The sequence below is a fragment of the Polistes fuscatus genome, unplaced genomic scaffold (genome assembly GCF_010416935.1).
Source record: "Polistes fuscatus isolate 324 unplaced genomic scaffold, CU_Pfus_HIC Scaffold6, whole genome shotgun sequence".
Classification (NCBI taxonomy): Eukaryota; Metazoa; Arthropoda; class Insecta; order Hymenoptera; family Vespidae; genus Polistes; species Polistes fuscatus.
The window spans coordinates 6,081,476-6,100,303 of NW_025113140.1; the positions used below are offsets into that span (position 1 = coordinate 6,081,476).

The 18,828-nt window shown below is 29.2% G+C and overlaps 5 protein-coding genes across 11 annotated transcripts in view; 3 read left to right on the forward strand and 2 right to left on the reverse strand.

Annotated features, from left to right (window-relative positions):
- The window catches only part of LOC122522854 (probable G-protein coupled receptor Mth-like 1), a 97,159-nt gene extending 96,288 nt beyond the window's left edge, over nucleotides 1–871 (forward strand). The window contains exon 7 of the mRNA XM_043644194.1: nucleotides 508–871. Within this exon, the coding sequence (XP_043500129.1) occupies nucleotides 508–841 (334 nt within the window). The 3' untranslated portion in view covers nucleotides 842–871. The remainder of the gene's footprint in view (nucleotides 1–507) is intronic.
- Nucleotides 766–10,469, reverse strand: LOC122522853 (protein MTO1 homolog, mitochondrial). 6 transcript variants are annotated; one of them, XR_006305187.1, is made up of 14 exons: nucleotides 10,344–10,469; nucleotides 10,166–10,259; nucleotides 9,254–9,471; nucleotides 8,868–9,158; nucleotides 8,489–8,788; nucleotides 8,098–8,274; nucleotides 7,619–8,026; nucleotides 7,376–7,548; nucleotides 6,845–7,297; nucleotides 6,557–6,660; nucleotides 6,415–6,475; nucleotides 6,233–6,333; nucleotides 6,002–6,155; nucleotides 5,880–5,921 (listed from the first exon to the last, which is right to left on the reverse strand). XR_006305187.1 is itself a non-coding variant. In XM_043644193.1 (13 exons), exons 4-12 carry the CDS (start codon nucleotides 9,079–9,081, stop codon nucleotides 6,235–6,237), a joined length of 1,989 nt encoding a protein of 662 aa, XP_043500128.1. In that variant the 5' UTR covers nucleotides 9,082–9,158; nucleotides 9,254–9,471; nucleotides 10,166–10,259; nucleotides 10,344–10,469; the 3' UTR covers nucleotides 766–846; nucleotides 6,233–6,234. The 6 variants fall into 6 exon arrangements, 5 of the variants coding, with proteins under 5 accessions (XP_043500128.1, XP_043500124.1, XP_043500127.1 ...); XM_043644193.1 differs by lacking the exons at nucleotides 5,880–5,921; nucleotides 6,002–6,155 and adding an exon at nucleotides 766–846; XM_043644189.1 differs by having other exon boundaries at nucleotides 5,496–6,155.
- On the reverse strand, nucleotides 9,533–10,132 carry LOC122523268 (MKRN2 opposite strand protein). Its single transcript, XM_043644929.1, has one exon. The coding sequence runs from the start codon at nucleotides 10,130–10,132 to the stop codon at nucleotides 9,533–9,535; it is 600 nt and encodes a 199-aa protein (XP_043500864.1).
- Nucleotides 10,470–11,474: 1,005 nt separating the features above from the next.
- On the forward strand, nucleotides 11,475–12,131 carry LOC122523270. The gene is made up of 3 exons (XM_043644930.1): nucleotides 11,475–11,531; nucleotides 11,671–11,853; nucleotides 11,958–12,131. Exons 1-3 carry the CDS (start codon nucleotides 11,475–11,477, stop codon nucleotides 12,129–12,131), a joined length of 414 nt encoding a protein of 137 aa, XP_043500865.1.
- A 600-nt stretch (nucleotides 12,132–12,731) lies between these two features.
- On the forward strand, nucleotides 12,732–15,281 carry LOC122523161 (deubiquitinase DESI2). Of its 2 annotated transcripts, none has more exons than XM_043644787.1 (7): nucleotides 12,732–13,322; nucleotides 13,953–14,132; nucleotides 14,198–14,270; nucleotides 14,346–14,439; nucleotides 14,531–14,672; nucleotides 14,775–14,922; nucleotides 15,056–15,281. In XM_043644787.1, the coding sequence occupies exons 2-7, from the start codon at nucleotides 14,007–14,009 to the stop codon at nucleotides 15,121–15,123; spliced, it is 651 nt and encodes a 216-aa protein (XP_043500722.1). In that variant the 5' UTR covers nucleotides 12,732–13,322; nucleotides 13,953–14,006; the 3' UTR covers nucleotides 15,124–15,281. The 2 variants fall into 2 exon arrangements, with proteins under 2 accessions (XP_043500722.1, XP_043500723.1); XM_043644788.1 differs by having other exon boundaries at nucleotides 14,023–14,132.
- The last annotated feature ends 3,547 nt before the right edge of the window (nucleotides 15,282–18,828 follow it).

Below are 18,828 nucleotides of genomic sequence, written 5' to 3' on the forward strand. Positions count from 1 at the left end.
TTTCTTTTCATTGTCCGTCTTACTTGCTTTTCAAAATATGAATCCAAAGCTAAGAAAATGTCTTAAAACCTTCAGTTTGTACAAGATCTTGAAGGAAACTATTAACTAAATATAAAATAACTGTTAATCGTATATATGCACTCCTTAATTCCGAATTTCAACATTTGAAATTATTTTAAAAATTCCATTGTATAATTAGACTTTAGAGATAGTGTAAGAAATGTGATATCAAGTAACACCCGACATAGAGATGATAAAAGTTAAAATTGAACTTTTATAACAGAATTAAAATGTCAATGTACAAAGTTAATTTAAAACAAAAAAGAAATAATTGAAAAGTTTATAGTTTCGTTCACTCCCTGTTTAGTACCGTTTGTTTCATATATATATATAAAAACGAAAAGAAAATTATTTAAAATAATAAAAACCTACCAATTAAATATCTAAATTATAATTAAATACGTATACTAATCAATAATGTTGAAAAATGAAATTTCTGTTAAGCAGGGCTGCCTTGGGCTGGGTATGCATGAAGTTGGTGATCGTAATGGGTATCACATGGGTTGCTGATGTAGTCTCCTGGGCAGTAGGTGGTCCACAATATATCTGGTACTTCACCGACTTGATAAACGCCTTCCAAGGTGTGCTGATCTTCGCAGTGGTCGGTTGCCAGCCTCAGGTCAGAGCAGCATTGAAAAGACTTTGCAATAGAAATCCAAGAACTAACGCAAGTCGGCAGGGTAATGGCCTTAGTACAACCAGTCACGGTATGCCCAGCATGGGTGATAGCGTTACACAGAATCCAAGTACGAAGACTGCACCGTTGGAAACCATCTGTTAAACTCACTTCGAGAATATTCAAGATTAAACATTAAAACAATAAGAAAAGGATAATCTTGAAGCAAACTTAAATACGACGATGACGAGACGACGATGACGACGACTTTGACAGGATGCTTTGAACGTTCAGCAAACATCAACGGTCAATGCGTTTCCGTCCTAAGGTCATTGACCTTGAAAAGAAGCCCGTGGGTGGTTTAGTCAGGAATGAGAAAGCCTAGAAGCAGAGGTGTATGTATTTCTAACACGCCTTTTTTTTTCTTTCTCTCTGGAAACGGACTTTTACACATATTTATTAAAAGACATATACTTCAAGATCCACGTATATGTATGTATATGCAAATACGCGAATACATACTTGTATAATAGGTTCGAGAATACTCGCGTATGAAATTGAAAAACAATAAAATAAAATAAGAACCATAAGAAGGCAAAGAAGATTCTTTAAATGACGAATTTGTGTCATTCTAATCGAGATACTCCTTGTTATTAATGTATATAAACAGATGAGAGATGAGAGAGAGAGAGACAGAGAGAGAGAGGGTGGGGGAAGAAGAAGAAAATACTTGACCATTTACAGAGATTATTAATAAATTGTCGATATATGATAATACGACTGATAAATAATCATACGTTTGTTACCAATTTACTAATCGAATATAGTCATTGCGTCTACTTCTCTAATATCTTCGAATCGAGCTTAATTAATTAATTATTTCTCTCTTTTGCACGACCATCAAAAACTATCTGTTAGTTCGCGTTTGTTTTATTTTCTTTTTTCTTTTTCTTCTTTTTTCTTAACTTTCTTAACTCCTTTTTTACTTCGAATTTTATTCATATATATTCTTACAATTTTTCTCGTGGATCATAAATGATTTTTATTCATGAAGAGGAGGAGGGGGGTGTAACCATTGGAATATTAATATCGGGACCACAAAATTTGTAATTAAGAGTACAATTAGAAATAATAAAAATTCTAAAAAGAATTATTCATCAACCGATCCACGAATCTTTACAAAAAAAAATAATAAATAATATATTGCTTAGTGTGTTTTGTTGAAATATCCGATAATTTTGTTGTACAATTATTTGTCATTTGAAATTATCGTGTGTACCGGCATTGAAGAAATTTTTCATAAAATTTACAAATGTATACGTCATTAATTTTTTTTATTCTATCCTATCGCGATCGCAAAATAAAAAAAAAGAAAAAGATAAAGAAATCTTTACATCAAAAAATACAGCTAAGATTTTTCTTTTTTTTTTTTTTTTTTTTTTGTAAAATCGTGAAAAAAGGGAGAAAAAGTCTTTTATACTGAAGTATTTTTAACGATACTGCCAATTTCTGTCAAAAATCGTCTGGAAGTGTGCCATTATAGATATATACACATGTCATTTCAAATTTGCATTTCGCATCGTCGATTCAAAATAGTCTTCGAGGAATCATCGAAATACATAAGTTCGATCTACGTGAGTCACGATCTATGATTTCCGTGATCTATGATTTTCGACCTTTCGAATCCCCTCTTTTTTATAAAATAAAAAATAGAAAAATAGAAAAATAGAAAAATAAAAAATAACATCCTGTCCTAATATTAGTTTCTAAAAATTAGATATTTGTATGAATGAAAATAGAAAATATCGGAAATAGCATGATCGACGTTTCGTAATATGTAATAAAAATTTGATGCCTTTTTAAATGCCTTCCAGATGTGTGACAAGTTTAACATGCCAAATTATATCGAATTGACCAATAATTTAAATAAACGTCACAATTTTCAGTATTTTATATTTAAATAAATCATTAATAACGTATGTATATTTAAATTAAATATTAACTAGTCAATATGATACAATAATATTAACTTCAAAAATACTAAACTTATCAAAATCGTATATTATATTCTATTGGATATTCAATATTATACTATATACAAATTTCACACTGCAAATAAACATTTTTGCAGATCACATTCATCTTTTGTACATTAGAAATTAATAGAAACTATATAAAAATATATATAATACATATATACACGTATACAATAAAAAATATTGTCATTTATTTAAATATAAAATACTGAAACTTTACGACGCTTATTGGTTCGTCTAATATTAGAAAAACACGAGTTGATCGATTCTAACGATTTTTCGATAGACGACATTAGTGATTAAAGAAGAAGAAGCTTGTAAGAGCTTTCAAATTATTCATTCAAAATGAAAAAGAAAGAGAGAGTGAGAGAGAGAGAGAGAGAGGGGAAGAAAGAAAAGAATCTTTTGTCTTCAGGTGCATAAAAGAGACTGAAATACGATATCCGCTGTCTCGATTCGAACAATCTCTCTCGTCGAAGAAGACGCATCGAAATCGAATTCAATTCGACTAATGTGCGTGTTGTCCGAAAAAAGAGAAGAAAAAAAGAAAAAAAAAGTACTGCAAAACTTGATGGATCTTCGAAGAGTAGAAAAAAAGAAACATAAACGGGTCATTTTAGAAAGTTTGATTAGTTCCTTTATATATATATATTTTTTTTGTTGTTGTTGTAATACGAATGAAACGGATAGTTGCAGAAAAAAACAATTATCCTTTTTGTTCTCGTGTTATCTCTATTAAATGACTGTATCCGAGAATATTCTACCTTCGTCGATTCTTTTTCTTTCTAACTAATTTTGTAATCCAAAGAATAAAAATTGAGAAGAGAAACAAAATAGAGAAAAAAGGAGCTCTCTTACGTATGTAAAGTAATAATAACGACGATGACACGTGCGTTACATTAATGTATGTGTGTATGTTCATATGATACTCGCGTATCAGTGTGTTGGTGCGAATGATAATATATAATTAGCGTTCATCATTAGTTCTCTTAGCAATAAGTATGATTAAATCACATATTCTTGCGTAACGATCACACGTAAAAAAAACAACGACGGGGTGACAGTCGTCTGGATATCATTATTCATTCTAAAAATAATATTCTAAAGAAACTTTGAAAAGAAAAATATAAAACAAAAGTCAAGTACTTCTTGCGTTGCAAGAATAATAAAATCATTTAATTAGATGCAGATCTAATGTCCATGACTGTCACTGAATAGAAAAAACTCACCATTATCATCTTCATCATCGTCATCATCATCATCATCATCATCATCATCATCATCATCATCATCATCATCATCATCATCATCATCGTCATCATCATCATCATCATCATCATCATCATCATCATCATCATCATCATCATAAACATCGTCATCGTATTTAATCTTATTTTTTCATAACACATTTATTTTTTATTTCGCATCGTATAAAGGGTGAGATTAAAATCGCTTTCTTCGAAATAGCTCGAGAAACAAATTGTTTTATTTATTTTTAATATTTCCTTCCATTTGTTTACAAAAGTTGTTGAAATTGTTATCCATTATTAGCAACTTACATAAACGAATTTTTGGGATAAGTGAATCTCACCCTGTATATTATATAATGATGATGATTATTATTATTATTAGATTATATAATTAAAATTATTTTTGTTATTAATATTAAAACTGCCAATACACGCAACTAGATCGTAGAATTTAGGATTTAACACGTATGTCACAGAGGAATAAACGTTAACGTTATTATTCCTGTTGTATAAAAATGACTCGATTAGAATATAATAATGATTGCGGATATAGATATACGACAGAAATTCGATATGCGACAAAGTTTGAACACGTCGATAATAAAAAAAAATCATGACACTGTCGTATATAAAATAAAAATCTAAACCGATGAAAAGGGACGAGAGTAGACATTTATTCTCCAAGAATACTATTTACGACAAAAGTAATATACTAATAGTTGGATCGATATGATAGATTGATATAGATCGTAGCCTTAACGATTTAATTTATTTCGAATTAGATGTTGTAGAGAAAGAAAGAGAAAAAAAATATATATAAATATATATATATATAAATATAAAAATAAATATAACGGTACTACGTGTAACAAAACTAAAGATAATAGCTTGCCAGCAGAGAGTACACGTAAAATACGTAATTCAAATGTAAAACGAATCGTTTATTATGTTTCCATTTATTACTTTTCTTTTTGTAATTGAATTTTTTTTTTATATTTTCTTTTATTCCATCAACTTTGACGAAGATAGGGGAAAAGTGAAAGCTTAATTCATCGGTACAAGAAGAGGAGGAGGAGGAGGAAGACAACATCGAGATGGTTCTTCGAGAAAAGATAGAAAGATCAAAGACACAGGGAGAGAAAGGAGAGGTATGAGGGGTGTGTGTGTGTGTGTGGCTCTTGGCACGATCATTTGTGGTATGAAAAGGGAAACATCCCACTCGTCACTTTTTACCCTTTATTCTTCGTTTATCTCTAGCATGTAGAAGCATCTGCCGAGGCGAAGTAAAAGAAAGAGCTAGTGATGAAGGCTTCTGCTTTTACTTTGCCCAAATATACCACGAAAATATAAAGAAATATATGTATGTATGCACACACCTCGAGTGAGTTCGAGGATATAAAACGAGGCTACTAAAAGAAAAATAAAAAGATTAATACAGAAAGAAAGAGGAGGATAGAGAAAGAGAAAGGTTAAGAGAGAATGAGTGTGAGAGAGAGAGAGAAAGAGAGAGAGAGAGGAATGACGAGAGACAATAGTATTAAATCGTCGAGCATATTAAGGACGATCGTATATTAAAAGCCAGCGCGTCAACTATATTTATAAGCCCGTCTACAGTAGAATACACGTGAGGAATTTATTATTAGTAATAAAAAAAAAATTTAAAAAAAGGAAAAAAAAAATAAAATCCATTCATATAAGCGCAAACTCTAGCATTCGATTTACGTACAAGCGCCGATTAAATACAATACAATACACCATTCCCATAAACGAGATGTATCGTAAACAGTATTTACTATCGCACTAATGGCAATAAAGAGAAACTCCTAGTACTAACGAATTTCATTCTGCATTTATGTATAAAATTATCTTTCTTTTTTCTTTTCTTATTTGTTTCTCATCCTCTGATTATAAATTTATTTTGTTCATTTTTTACAACATAAAATGAATTTTTTGTTGTACCTGTAAATATTAGAATATAAAGGTTTGTGCATGTATTTGGTTATAGATATATTTACTAACTTGAGTAGAAATAAGCAGACCTTATAATGACATTTACCCTAGACACGTTTCAGTAGAGAATTCCGTACCTAGAAGTTTATAATTACCGAACCTTCGAACCCTCCCTAATTAAATCAGCAAAGTTCGCTATGTCAGAAACTCTCTGCATGTTCGGTTTCATCGGAACTCATGATTCTTCATATTAGAGAAAGAAAATTTATTTAATGTTATGTTACCTACTATAGATATTTGTACATTTTCATATACTTCACTTTTATTGCTTATCTTCATATATCCTATTATATTTAACGTATTGTAAAAGTCGCACAATTGCTACTGGTGTTACCCCTGAAATTTTGTCAGCCGCAGCGATCTGAAATAACACAAAGAAAGTTGTTAACAAATTTTTGTTTAATATACATATTTAAAAAAATTTAATGAAAACAATTCTTACCGTTCGCGGTCGTACTGCCATTAATTTTTCTTTATCTTCCGTAGATAAATTTAATCTCACCCTGTAAACAAGAGCATAGGTTTATGTAAATAGTCTTCTAATTATTTGATCTAATTAATTATGACAATAAAGAATTTCTTACGAATTATAATCAATGTCATGGGGTATTAACATTTGTTCATTTCTTCTAACTTCGTCGATTACTTTGACTTGTTGATGGATGAAAGAAGCATAGGTTGCTTCTATCTGTAAAATCAATTGATTGGTTAAAATCAGCAAAGATGAATCTGTGCCAATTTCATTTATTGACCTTAACCAGAGTGTTAGGATCAACGAGTTGAATTATTCTACATGCGTTCTACGTTTACGATAGGATAACTAATAATCATAAATATTGCAAGAACTAGTATTCTCGAAACAATTACCATACCTTCAATCTTCGTTCGAAGATAGGATCTCTTACTAAATGTCCAAATAGTTCTGGCCATAAATTGGCTATTTTTGTAAATTCTATATTCTGATCTGGCATTCCCAATAAATCAAAAGCAGATTTATTTTGAGTACTTTTACTCATTTTCATATGCAATGCTTTTCTCCATTTGGTATTCGATTGGACAATGGAACGGAGCTGTTGTATAGTTTGTTCTAATTTCGTTTTCATTGTTGTCATTCTATCGAATCTTTCGTTACTAACGCAACCTGATTCGTAACCTTTCGCTGTCAGTCTTAAGTCAGCATTATCAGGACGTAAACTCAATCGAAACTCAGCACGACTAGTGAACATTCTGTAAGGTTCGTCTGTACCTTGTGTTGTAAGATCATCGATTAGGACACCAATGTAGCCTTCTGTTCTACTTATAATTAATGGTATTTTTTTCAAAACCTAAATACAACAAGCATTTATAATTATCTTATCTGGAAACTATTCATTGCAATATTTAATTTAAAAATAATTGTTCACCTTAGCAGCTGCATTGACGCCTGCGACACAACCCTGAGCCGCTGCTTCTTCGTACCCAGTTGTACCATTGATCTGCCCAGCAAGAAATAATCCCGAAACTTTTTTTGTTTCTAATTCTACGGTTAATTCTCTTGGATCGATGTAATCATATTCTACGCCATAACCAGGCTTTTCTGTGGAAAATAAAACAAAAATTAGATTTTTCTTTTATTTATTAGGAGATATTTATAAATGGAACCTTACCTACTTTAGCTTCTTCCAATCCACGTATAGAATTAACCAACTCTTGTTGTTTTTCAGCAGGTAATGTACATGACAAACCACCTGGATATATTAATGGCGAATCCAATCCTTCTGGTTCCAACCAAATAAAATGACTGCTTTTACCGAATTTTAGAATTTTACTTTCTATACTTGGACAATACCGTGGACCTTTTTTCTCTTCAGTAACATGCAAATTGCAATGCATGTTGTCTTTTATAATTTTAGCTACCTTGTCGTTTGTACATGTCAAATAACAAATCAATTGTTTATCTGGAGGAAGCCATACTCCATCGCTCATAAACGAAAATGGTTCGGGAACTTCATCCGGGAAATTTTTCTCGCATTTAGAAAAATCTATTGTTGATTTTAATAATCTTGGCGGAGTACCTAAACGATATAATTTAATAATAACATTTATTTAAACGAATAAATATATTACAAATGAATGATATAATTACCAGTCTTAAGTCGTTGCATTTTAAAGCCAAGTTGATCCAATGTGTTAGCTAATCCAATACTAGGTTCATCCCCCATTCTTCCAGCAGGTCTCTTCTCTAATCCAATAATAATTTCACCTTTGAGAAAAGTACCCGTTGTTATGACTACTGCATTACTCAATATTCTAGTTCCATCTCCTGTAAAAAAAAAGAAGATTAAAATATTTATATACTTTATTAATCCTCTCGTTCTATATAAATTCTTTAATGATTACATGGAATATGATCCCTATATGGATCGGTAGGTTGTTTATACGTGACCTTTACATGGACGATCTATGAATGAGTAGCTAGTAAAGAAATAGTTAAATAGCATATAAAACAAATGAAATTAAAAATATTTTAAACTTACGAAGAATAATGCCACGACATTCCGGTGGACTTCCTTCTAATATGAGATCTTCGACAGATGATTCGCATATATCTAAACCCTGCATTTGGAAAAGTTCTGCCTGCAAATGTTGTTTGTATAAACTTCTATCCACCTGTGCTCTAAGGCCCCAAACAGCTGGGCCTTTACTTCTATTTAATATTTTATAATGGATTCCAGAGATGTCACATATGCGACAACAAATTCCGTCTAAAGCGTCAACTTCTCTCATAAGGTTTCCTTTTCCTATTCCACCGAAGGATGGATTACACGACATTTCTCCTAGATATTAGGAATAAATTATTAATTAACTGATTTATCTAGCAATAATACAATTTAATACAAGTATTATCCAACGTACCGATTGTACTTTTTTTATGCGTAACTAATAAAGTTTTAGCACCCATTCTAACAGCAGCAGTGCAGGCTTCGGTTCCTGCATGTCCTCCTCCCACGACAATAACGTCAAACTTGTTATTGTCATTACTATCATTTGCTATACTCCTTATACATTGACGAATTCTGAAAACAGTTATTCTGTTGTATAGATTTGTTCTTAATCTTGAAATGATCATCTTGTCAAAAATTAACTGTCTTGTATCTTGTTTCTTCTATTCCTCAAGATCATCATAACTAGAACTAATAGGTTATCCTGTAAAACAAAGTACAAAACATTAAAATAAAATAATGACAGTAGATTTTTTATAATCATAGTAAACGAAAGAGTAAATTTGTATCTTTACTTACTTTTATTTTATTTCAAATAAAAAAACTATAATAACAACACACAATTATGTCATGTTATTCTTTTGAAATATTTCTATCAGAATCCACTCGACTTCAGCCGCCATCATATGTCAGCGACGTAACAGCACGCGCTTCCTATTGGCTAGTCTTCGGCCTATAAGAAATTTTAATCACAACGCGCGCTTTACCGATAAGGAAGCTTAATGTTATGCCTTTATCTGTAAAAAATTTAAAAACAGTAATAAATATTATTTTTTGCTTAATATACATTTTTATTAATTAATCCGATATAAAATATTCACTATATTTTAACTTCTTGTATAATGTAATATATCTAATAGCTTCATTAAGTTTAGGTAATATGAGCTCCCTACACATATCCTCAGCATTTTCAAATTGTAGATTAGTAAAATTTAACATATTTAAAAATTCTCTAACAAAATCAAAACAATTCATGGTATCTTCATTGTAATTAATAGACTTCCATTTAATATCCCGCCTCATAATATTTAATATTTCATCCCAGTAATAATTCCAAGAAATCGGTACTATTTTCATTGCTATGCAACTTGTCCATTGTGCAAAATTATTAATAATTAAACCACATCTATCAAATTCAATAAGATTTCCATTAGAATTAACTACTCCAATATGTAAAAGATCATTAATTTCATAATCATCTAAAAATGTACCATGAGAAGGTTTAATTACAATCGAAGTTGATTGACTTGCTGCATTTGTAAATGGATATGGAATTCTAAATGGTTCTATACGAAAACTTACAATAAATTCTTTGCACAATGGACATTCTTCTGGGATAGTTTTACAAAAGACAGACTTAATATTACAATGACGAAAACATATTATTCCTGGATCCATAATTATAGTATAATGAATCAAATACTTAATTACTGATCTAACAAATCTATCACAGCTTGTTAAGATCAAATTAATTGTCTTGTATCTCGTTTCTTCTATTTCTTAGACTAACCTAAAATAGGTTATGCTGTAAAACAAAATACGAGAAGTTAGAATAAAATAAAAGCAATAGATTTTTTTTTTTTAATAATAGTAAACGAAAATATTTTACCTATACTTTTATTTCACTGCAAATTAACAAACTATAATATGTTCTACCTGTTGATTTTCTTCTATCAAAACTCGTTCGACTTTTACCGCAATCACATTATAGCGATGTCATTGTCCGAATCTCCTATTGGCTGCTCATCGACCAATGAGGAAACTTGTTTACAACGTTCTTTATCGATAAGGAAGTTTAATATTCCCCTAAAAATATGCAATACGAAATACATACGTGAATAAAAAGATATACAGCTTATACGTATTGTTCTAATTTTGTCATTTAATATTTGATACTAGAATAAAATATAAAAAATGACTGGTTTCATTATCTATTTCAAAAATTAAGAATTATTTAAAAAAAAATATCTTTCTACATAAAAAATTATAAACGCAGTTAAAGAATATTAGAATATGTTTATATATAAAAAGATAACTGTAGAAATCCGTACACCTGTATTTAGAAAATCAATTCTAATCTTTATCATTGCAGCATAGATTTCTTTAATTTATTTTTCGTATCTTAAAAGCGTAATGCGTATCGATACGATTGATCTAAAATTCAATGTGGGCGTCGTCTTTTTTGTTTATTATCCTAAGCATGCTTGTCTGGTTTATATTGTGCTGGTGTAAATGCGCGAGCCGGTTTACTCTTGAAAACGCCTTTTGCCTGCCCATTCTACCCGTGATCACTTTGCTTTTGCGCCTGTTAAATAATCGAAGAAAAACTCTTGTTACGCGGAGTTTACGAATCGAAACGGATCGATCGATCATCTTCAACTCTCGTGGTGAATTTATAAAAAATGTTTTGTTCGTTTTCACAAAAACCTCAACCTCTTAGCTTTATTTTACGATGAGATTTTCGATTCGCTAGCAGTGATCGATGATAAAACGAAGATAAAAAAATATGTGAACTTCTCGAATAAAAAATCAAATGAGTTGATCTTTCAATTTTCGTTACTTTCTTGAGGGTACAATCGAGTTCAATCAGACCCCAATTCTACCTTCAACTTTTACGAAAGTCTCAGTTCTTCAGAAAAGAAGAAAAGTGATCTAAAAACTTAAGAACTTGTCTTTAATTTAAATTACAGCATCTTCTTTTTATTAAAATTGGAAAAGACTTTATGTATCCGGCAGGAATATGCCAATCACATCGGAAGTTTCTTCGAGGGATAATCTTGATTCTATCACTACCATGGTAAAATTATTACACATTTTCTATTTTGCACATGTACCTGTTTAATATTTTTATCGATCTTTGTTTTTTCTAATCATTAACTGAATTATACAAAAAATATATATATATGCTTTTGAAATAATAAATTGTAATTAATTAGGAAGATCAAAGTCGTACGGGAAGATACGTAGCAGGTGGAGCAGCATTGGCAGGGACATTACTTGCATTGTACCATGTACTTTTACGTGGTACATCCTCCATAGCAGGAATATGTATACCTGTAATTATAATGGCATCTTATATTATCTGGGTACTTTATTCCGCTCGCAGGGATAGGCGCAAGGTGACTAAATTCAAATCATTCGATCAAATATTTTTCTTTTGGTGATTTATGACTGGCTACTTTTAACAGAAATTTGCAATCTTTTGTAATCGATCTCGTTTAAGGCATTAAGAATTGCGACTGCTATGCAACTGACGGAAGTAATAAATGAACCTGCCAGATCCACCGAAACCGTTTGCAAAAACGTTACGATCAACGTTGCTGAATCTGATGGCAATTCTACGGAAAAAATTAGTCACGAAAATCCTTCCTTTTTAAAAGAGGATTGTACTCCATAAATCTAAGATTTTCTATCAATTTTCTTTGTTTTCCACGATTCTAAGACCTCCGCAGCTAAATGAAGCTAATTTTCCAATTTTCTCTCGTATTGATGAACCTTTACGTATGATAATAATTATTATTTGTATATATGATTAATGTATAAAGAAAAAAAATCTAATTGGCTAAATTAATCACATAAATACATTTATGCGGTATTTATTTATCCATCCCCTTGGATTTTACGTGAAAATCTAAAAATGTATAAAAGAATTATCCTTCTTTATTAAAATTTTTGTTACCGACGGATCATTGAGTAGCTCAAGTTTAATGTTACCTACCTGATCGATAACTAACTAGGTCGATAAACTAGGTAATCGGTGACTAGTTGATCGGTAACTAGGTAGGTCGATAACTTGCTAGGTCGATAAATGATCGACTTTATATATATTTTTAGTATATTATTTAAACCATAAATTAGTCATTATGGAGAAGTAAGGAAAGAAACAAAAAGCTAATACTCCATCTATTTTATATATATATATATATATACACACGTATATATATATCATTTCTATAATGAGAAAATGTTCAAAATAGATTTCTAGGTAGCGCTTCAATCAACCCCACAGATTTCGAGATTGTGGTGCTATTTCCCCTTAATATTATTTTATACTCGAAGAAATGATTTAAAGCAAAATGGCATTTACGATTTCTTATATAGCCTCAGTCGTTACTCCAGTGTTAAATATGTATTCGAAAGGTCTTTGGTATTAATTTATATAATAACGGTTTAAATTGACCTAACAGTGTTCAATTAGTCAAAGGATACTTATTCCCGTAACAAATGAAATTTAAGTTATAATGATTCATCCGAATTATTCTTAGCGCGTTTAAAAACGAGTTAATGCATCGACTATATATAATATTGTTCATTGTTTAATGCAAAAATTGACTTCTGTCATTAAGCAACTTATGGCAATACAAACAAAATTTAGGTTATACGTTTTCCAGAAGGAATAAATGAAGGATAGCATTAGAACTAGAAAGAGAAGACTATTTTCAAGGAATATACGATAGTAATAAAATCATATGATACTCAGACGCGTTATTTGATGTCAACAACCTTTCGAAAATTCGTGTAAAATGTTAACCGTTTCTACAATAGAACGTGGAATGTGAGAAGGTGTTTTGAATTCCTGCTTTCTCAGGTGAACCGATTTGTTATTTCACTTATAGTTATTTTTAGTCGACAGATACATTGTTACGAGTATATTTAGTATAATATTCATGTATTCATTTTTATTTTGTAATAATGTTTACTTTTAATTAATAGAGTAGTTTAATTAAAACTTTATGTATTGTTGTATATTTACATTAAGAACTATAGATACAAATACATATCTCTATATTCTTAGAGTTGTATTATTAGATTTATAAATGCTTACAAAGCTTTTTAAATCATCGATGCATTTATCAACATTGTTAGGAAATATTTTAATATAGCTTTTCATTTCTAATTTTATTACTTTTATATAGAAAACCTTGTTCTTGTACTGCAATATCAATATAGGACAATAAATTAAATAGAAATTGTGAACACTATTCGTAATTCTTATAGAAGAGTATTTAAATACTATTGTTTTTTAATTAATGTTCTTTAAAAACACGCATGAAGATATTTAATTGTACCTGTATAAATAGCAAAAGTAATAATCAATAGTATAATAATTTGAAAAATAATGGAAATTAATCTACAGAGGCATTAGAAGGATTTCTGAAGTACTATGGCTATTTGCTTAGATTTGGCAATGTAACTAGAGTATATATTTGCTTATTAGGTGTACTGGAACGTAGATAGTCCTGCTGTTCACCGCTTCAAGTACAAGTATCCTATGATGTTTTCATCAGGTCTTGGCTGTAATCTTTCCTTCCCCAGTTGTCTGGGCTATCCACGAGATAGCGAAGAACTGATACCAAAAATGGCGCGTGAACCAATTATTCTCAATGTTTATGATATGGTAATAGAAATACAAGAAATTCTCGTACATACAATGCTTATTTTTCATTCATATAATATTTTCAGTATTGGATAAATGAATATACAACTCCAATCGGACTTGGAGTTTTTCATTCGGGTGTTGAAATATATGGGACAGGTATATCATTTTTATTAATGATTATTATTATATTTTTTCCATTTAATTTACTTTGATGATTATAATTTTGTATAGAATATGCCTATGGTGGTCATCCAAAACCTAAATCCGGCATTTTTGAAATAACTCCTAGAGTTGCGGAAGAACTTGGTGAACAATTTAGATACAGGCATGTATATTTTTTATTTGATCACAACAATCGTGCTACCTGTTGAATTACAATGACTCTAAGTATTTATTTATTTGGATATATCTTATAGACAGTCAGTACACATTGGGTATACAGATTTTACAGAGGAAGATGTTACCAGGATTGTAAATGAATTAGGAAAGGATTTTAGGGGAGATCGTTATCACTTAATGAATAAAAATTGTAATCATTTTAGTAGTCAGCTTACATTGGTATGCCTTATTTAATTATTATAACAGTACTGCAATGTATAGCGGATAGTTTGTTTATTAAATCATATTCGATTATATTTTAATTGATATTTTATTCTTTAGATTCTATGTGGCCAAGAAATCCCCGGATGGGTTAATCGTTTGGCATACTTCAGTTCGTGCGTACCATTTTTGCAGCGTTGTCTCCCAAAAGAATGGTTAACTCCCGATGCCCTTCAGCATTCTTTAAATCAAGTCAGCCATCACGAAGGTACACCACCTTCCGATACTTCCTTGTAACATTTGGCTAACACTACAGACGAGAAAAGTTTAGAATATCCTAGGAGGTATACTTTATAGAGACTATTTGCGCATCGTGACGAAGACAAATTTTATTACAACAGGCTCGTATATCGCCAGGAAGAAATTGATATCCAGGCAATTCGAATGTCACTCGAAGGTACAAACTTGACATTGTACTTCTCAATGCCGCTGATAAATTTATTAGTACTCAGAGAATTGCCTTCCCTGCAACGTGTCGTCTAACAAATTCTCGACGACAGGATACAGGTCGCGTGTGTTCTTTGGTTAATAGTTACATAATAAATAGATAATTACCTACAAATCAAAGCCATACCTGAGACTGACGAGTTTATTGGTCAGAAGAGTTCAGATATCATTTATGTTTCATTAGATTTTTGTAGCCATTGAAAAACACATTTTTCATTTAAATGCTATTTCAAACTATACATTTTTTGACGAGCACATTTCAATTTATCGCAGAAATTTTTATGGGATTATTATGATTAACGTATCTTTTATAATCAAAACTTTTATTTCATTTTTTTGACAGCTAATGATTTCATATTTTTCATTATTATTATTATAATACTATATATATGTATTTATTCTTTTTTAATCTTTGTATATTTAATATCTCTTTATATAATTACAAATAATAGCCATTGAAACATTCAATCATGTCGAATGGATTTACGAAAACGATTAATGCATTTACTAATGATAATTTTTCTATCATTTTCTTGAAAGACATTTATCATTTTATTTTTAATGTACATGTGATTAGTAATTCGGTATTTCATTATTCCAAATTTTCATCAACAAAAAAACGCTACATTTTTTTTGTAAAAAAAAATAACAGTATTTTGCACGATTTGACGTAAGATTTAAAAATGTAAACACAAAAGAAAAAAAGAAAAGGTGTTGTTTCAGAGGCTTTTGCCAGATTTGTAGCAGAATGAATTTAATAAAATACTGTCAAAAGGATTACTAATGTTACTAAAACTGTTGTTGACATCAAATTTATAATGTTACACGTTAAAAAAGAGAAAATTAATTTGTAGTAAAGTAACGAACAAACAAACAAACAAATAAAAAAAAGAAGAGAAAGAGATAGATAAAAAAATGCATTTTGTTTCCATTACATTTTGCATTAAAAGTTAGGCATGTAAAAATGCGTAATATACTAGCATTATGTTTCTTACTTACCGCCTAATATTTCTACTAACAATATTAAATGTCCAAGAATGTATTGACCATGTATTATATATGTTTTGAAATTATGTAATAATTATATTAACTTTCAGAAAAAAATTCTGTCTAAAGCGTACGTCGTAGTCAGAGATATAAGAATGAATTGTAATTTAAAAATTTTCTTCTAAAGTATTATATATCTCGGTAGTTTTAAACGAATCCACGAAAGTTTGATAAACTTACTTCAGTTTCTCGAGGACATATTCATATTAACTGCGTATTTTATAGATAAATTCTCCGATAAAATTATTTCCTTGGAATAGAGTAAAAGAATTTATAAATAGTACATAAAATATGTTCATACAATACATATATGCATACTTAAATGCGTGCGAAAGTACGTGCAAGTGATATTTTTATCTTGTGCATACAGTAAATATAATTAATTACTAATTATTATTTAATTAATAATAATTATTATATAAATAATAGTTTACTGAATCATACGAAACATGCCAATATGAAAATTCATTTCGTACGAATATATGTACATGTATTTACAAAAAAATATTGTATTAATTAAAAATGAATTTTGTTAGTTTCAAATGTTTCATACGCTCATATATTTGTGAGTATATATATGTGAAAAATATTTATTATTATTATTATTATTATTATTATTATTATTATTATTATTATTATTATTATTATTAATCATCTGTATACTCTAACGAAACTGTAAGAGAGATTTCATAATACAAACATTAACATGGCAAAAAAAAGTATATAAAAAAATATAAGCAAAATAGTAGACATGCCTAAATCTTTATATAAAATAGTGGAAAGAGTTGTGATTAAATATTTCATTGAGAAAAGTTTTCTTTTTATATTTATTCTGCATTTTGTATATTTGTTACTCATTCTTGTCAGCATTTTTCGCAGTAATAAATAGTACGGTTTTTTGTAACATTACGTTCTGTATACAAAATTATCTAATAGAAATGTCAATTATATTAAAAGCGTATAACGTCCACTTTGCCTGTAAACGCAAAACATAATGTATATGTCAAATGAACAAAAATTCTTCGGTTGTGCTACCTTATTTAATTAATAATAATAATAATATAAAAAGTAATGTTACAAGAACCTACACATAATAAAAAAGACTTGGTTCTATACTTTTACACATTTTTTAAAGCAGTTAGAAAATATACGGTGTAGTCTGTGATAGATATATATTAAAAAAATTATAATAATATACATATAAAAAGAACACCACATAATTTACGTAAGCTTATATACCATGAAAATTTAAAAAAAAAAAAATAAAACGAATGCAATTGATACAAGCTTTAAAATTTATTAATACAGTTGTACACGATAAAATCATATTATTACTTTTTTCAGTTAGACGTAATGAAAAAACATTAGCAGATTTTTTTCCTCTTAATACAGACACAAATTTATGAATTGAGACAAAAAGGTAAGATGTTTGTGTGTGTGTGTGTGTAAATAATATAAATACTACAAAAAAATCTACAAACTGACCTTCATTAATTAATGACGAAATCTTAATGTATAAAGTTTGGTCTCTTCTTTTAGCATAATAGCTTATTCCTCATAATTTACAACAAAATACACATTCTCAGTTATTATAAGACGTAAATAATTATTAATTGTAATATTTTTTAATAAATATTTTAAACAATGCACAAGCGTTATATAAATAAGTTTATATAATATATAATATATATTTATATATGTATAATAAAAAGACGCGCTAAACTAGGATGCACAAAAGTGTTGCATAATAAATTCAGGTCATTTGCAGTACACTGGGCAAAATATTAACAGAATAATAATTGTTTGTCTCTAAAATTTCGGATTAATATTTAGGCTTATTTATTTTCCATAATCGAAGAAAAATCATTGACTAATTGAATGAACAACTGCATAATTAATTATTTTATTTTCACGTGGAAAATAAATTTGCGCCGCGACTTGGTTTTTCATTGAAAAATATTTATATTTTACCTAACACTTTAATATATTAAATAATTTTATGGATGATAAATTATATCAGCACATCGAACGCTATCTTAGTAATTTTTGTTAGATAAATTTTGATAAATAATAAAATGATTTTGAAATTAAATATTGTTCGTACATAAATATGCAGTAAGAAGAGACAAAGTTTTCCAATATTTACAAACGTATAAAATTAATGCTATACACAGAATTAATTATCTGATGCACGTGTCTCTATGATATGAAATTAATATAAAAACTTAAGGATAAAAAAGAAATAATGTTTAGCCACCTTATAAGTTTTTATGAAACTTTGTATGCAACGTTGATAATAAAAGATTTAAATAAATCATGAAATTTCACCGGTAAGTACATTAATACACACATGATTTTTTTCATTTGTTAATAATTATGCTTTGATCATACTTCGGAAATATTACTAGAATATGTTCTTATTTTCAATTCATGTTTTTATGGACAGTGTTTGCACTATTATATTTCTCATGACAAAAACCGTATGTCGCTACTTCCTACCATTCCTTTCATTTTCCTCTATCTTTTTAATATTATCATGTTTTAATATTATCATAATTGATATATATATATATATAATATATATATAATATATATATATATATATGTGTGTGTGTATGTA

Excerpts from the sequence above, each read along its gene's own strand:
- LOC122522853 (XM_043644193.1), bottom strand. The coding sequence starts at position 9,081 with ATGATCATTTCAAGATTAAGAACAAATCTATACAACAGAATAACTGTT. Across the intron at positions 8,789-8,867 it reads GCATAAAAAAAGTACAATCG|GAGAAATGTCGTGTAATCCA; the intron begins GTACGTTGGATA and ends CCTAATATCTAG. Across the intron at positions 7,549-7,618 it reads ATTGGAAGAAGCTAAAGTAG|AAAAGCCTGGTTATGGCGTA; the intron begins GTAAGGTTCCAT and ends TATTTTCCACAG.
- LOC122523268 (XM_043644929.1), bottom strand. The coding sequence starts at position 10,132 with ATGGATCCAGGAATAATATGTTTTCGTCATTGTAATATTAAGTCTGTC.
- LOC122523270 (XM_043644930.1), top strand. The coding sequence starts at position 11,475 with ATGCCAATCACATCGGAAGTTTCTTCGAGGGATAATCTTGATTCTATC. Across the intron at positions 11,532-11,670 it reads TTGATTCTATCACTACCATG|GAAGATCAAAGTCGTACGGG; the intron begins GTAAAATTATTA and ends GTAATTAATTAG. Across the intron at positions 11,854-11,957 it reads CTCGCAGGGATAGGCGCAAG|GCATTAAGAATTGCGACTGC; the intron begins GTGACTAAATTC and ends ATCTCGTTTAAG.
- LOC122523161 (XM_043644787.1), top strand. The coding sequence starts at position 14,007 with ATGATGTTTTCATCAGGTCTTGGCTGTAATCTTTCCTTCCCCAGTTGT. Across the intron at positions 14,673-14,774 it reads TTAGTAGTCAGCTTACATTG|ATTCTATGTGGCCAAGAAAT; the intron begins GTATGCCTTATT and ends TTTATTCTTTAG. Across the intron at positions 14,923-15,055 it reads TCAAGTCAGCCATCACGAAG|GCTCGTATATCGCCAGGAAG; the intron begins GTACACCACCTT and ends TTATTACAACAG.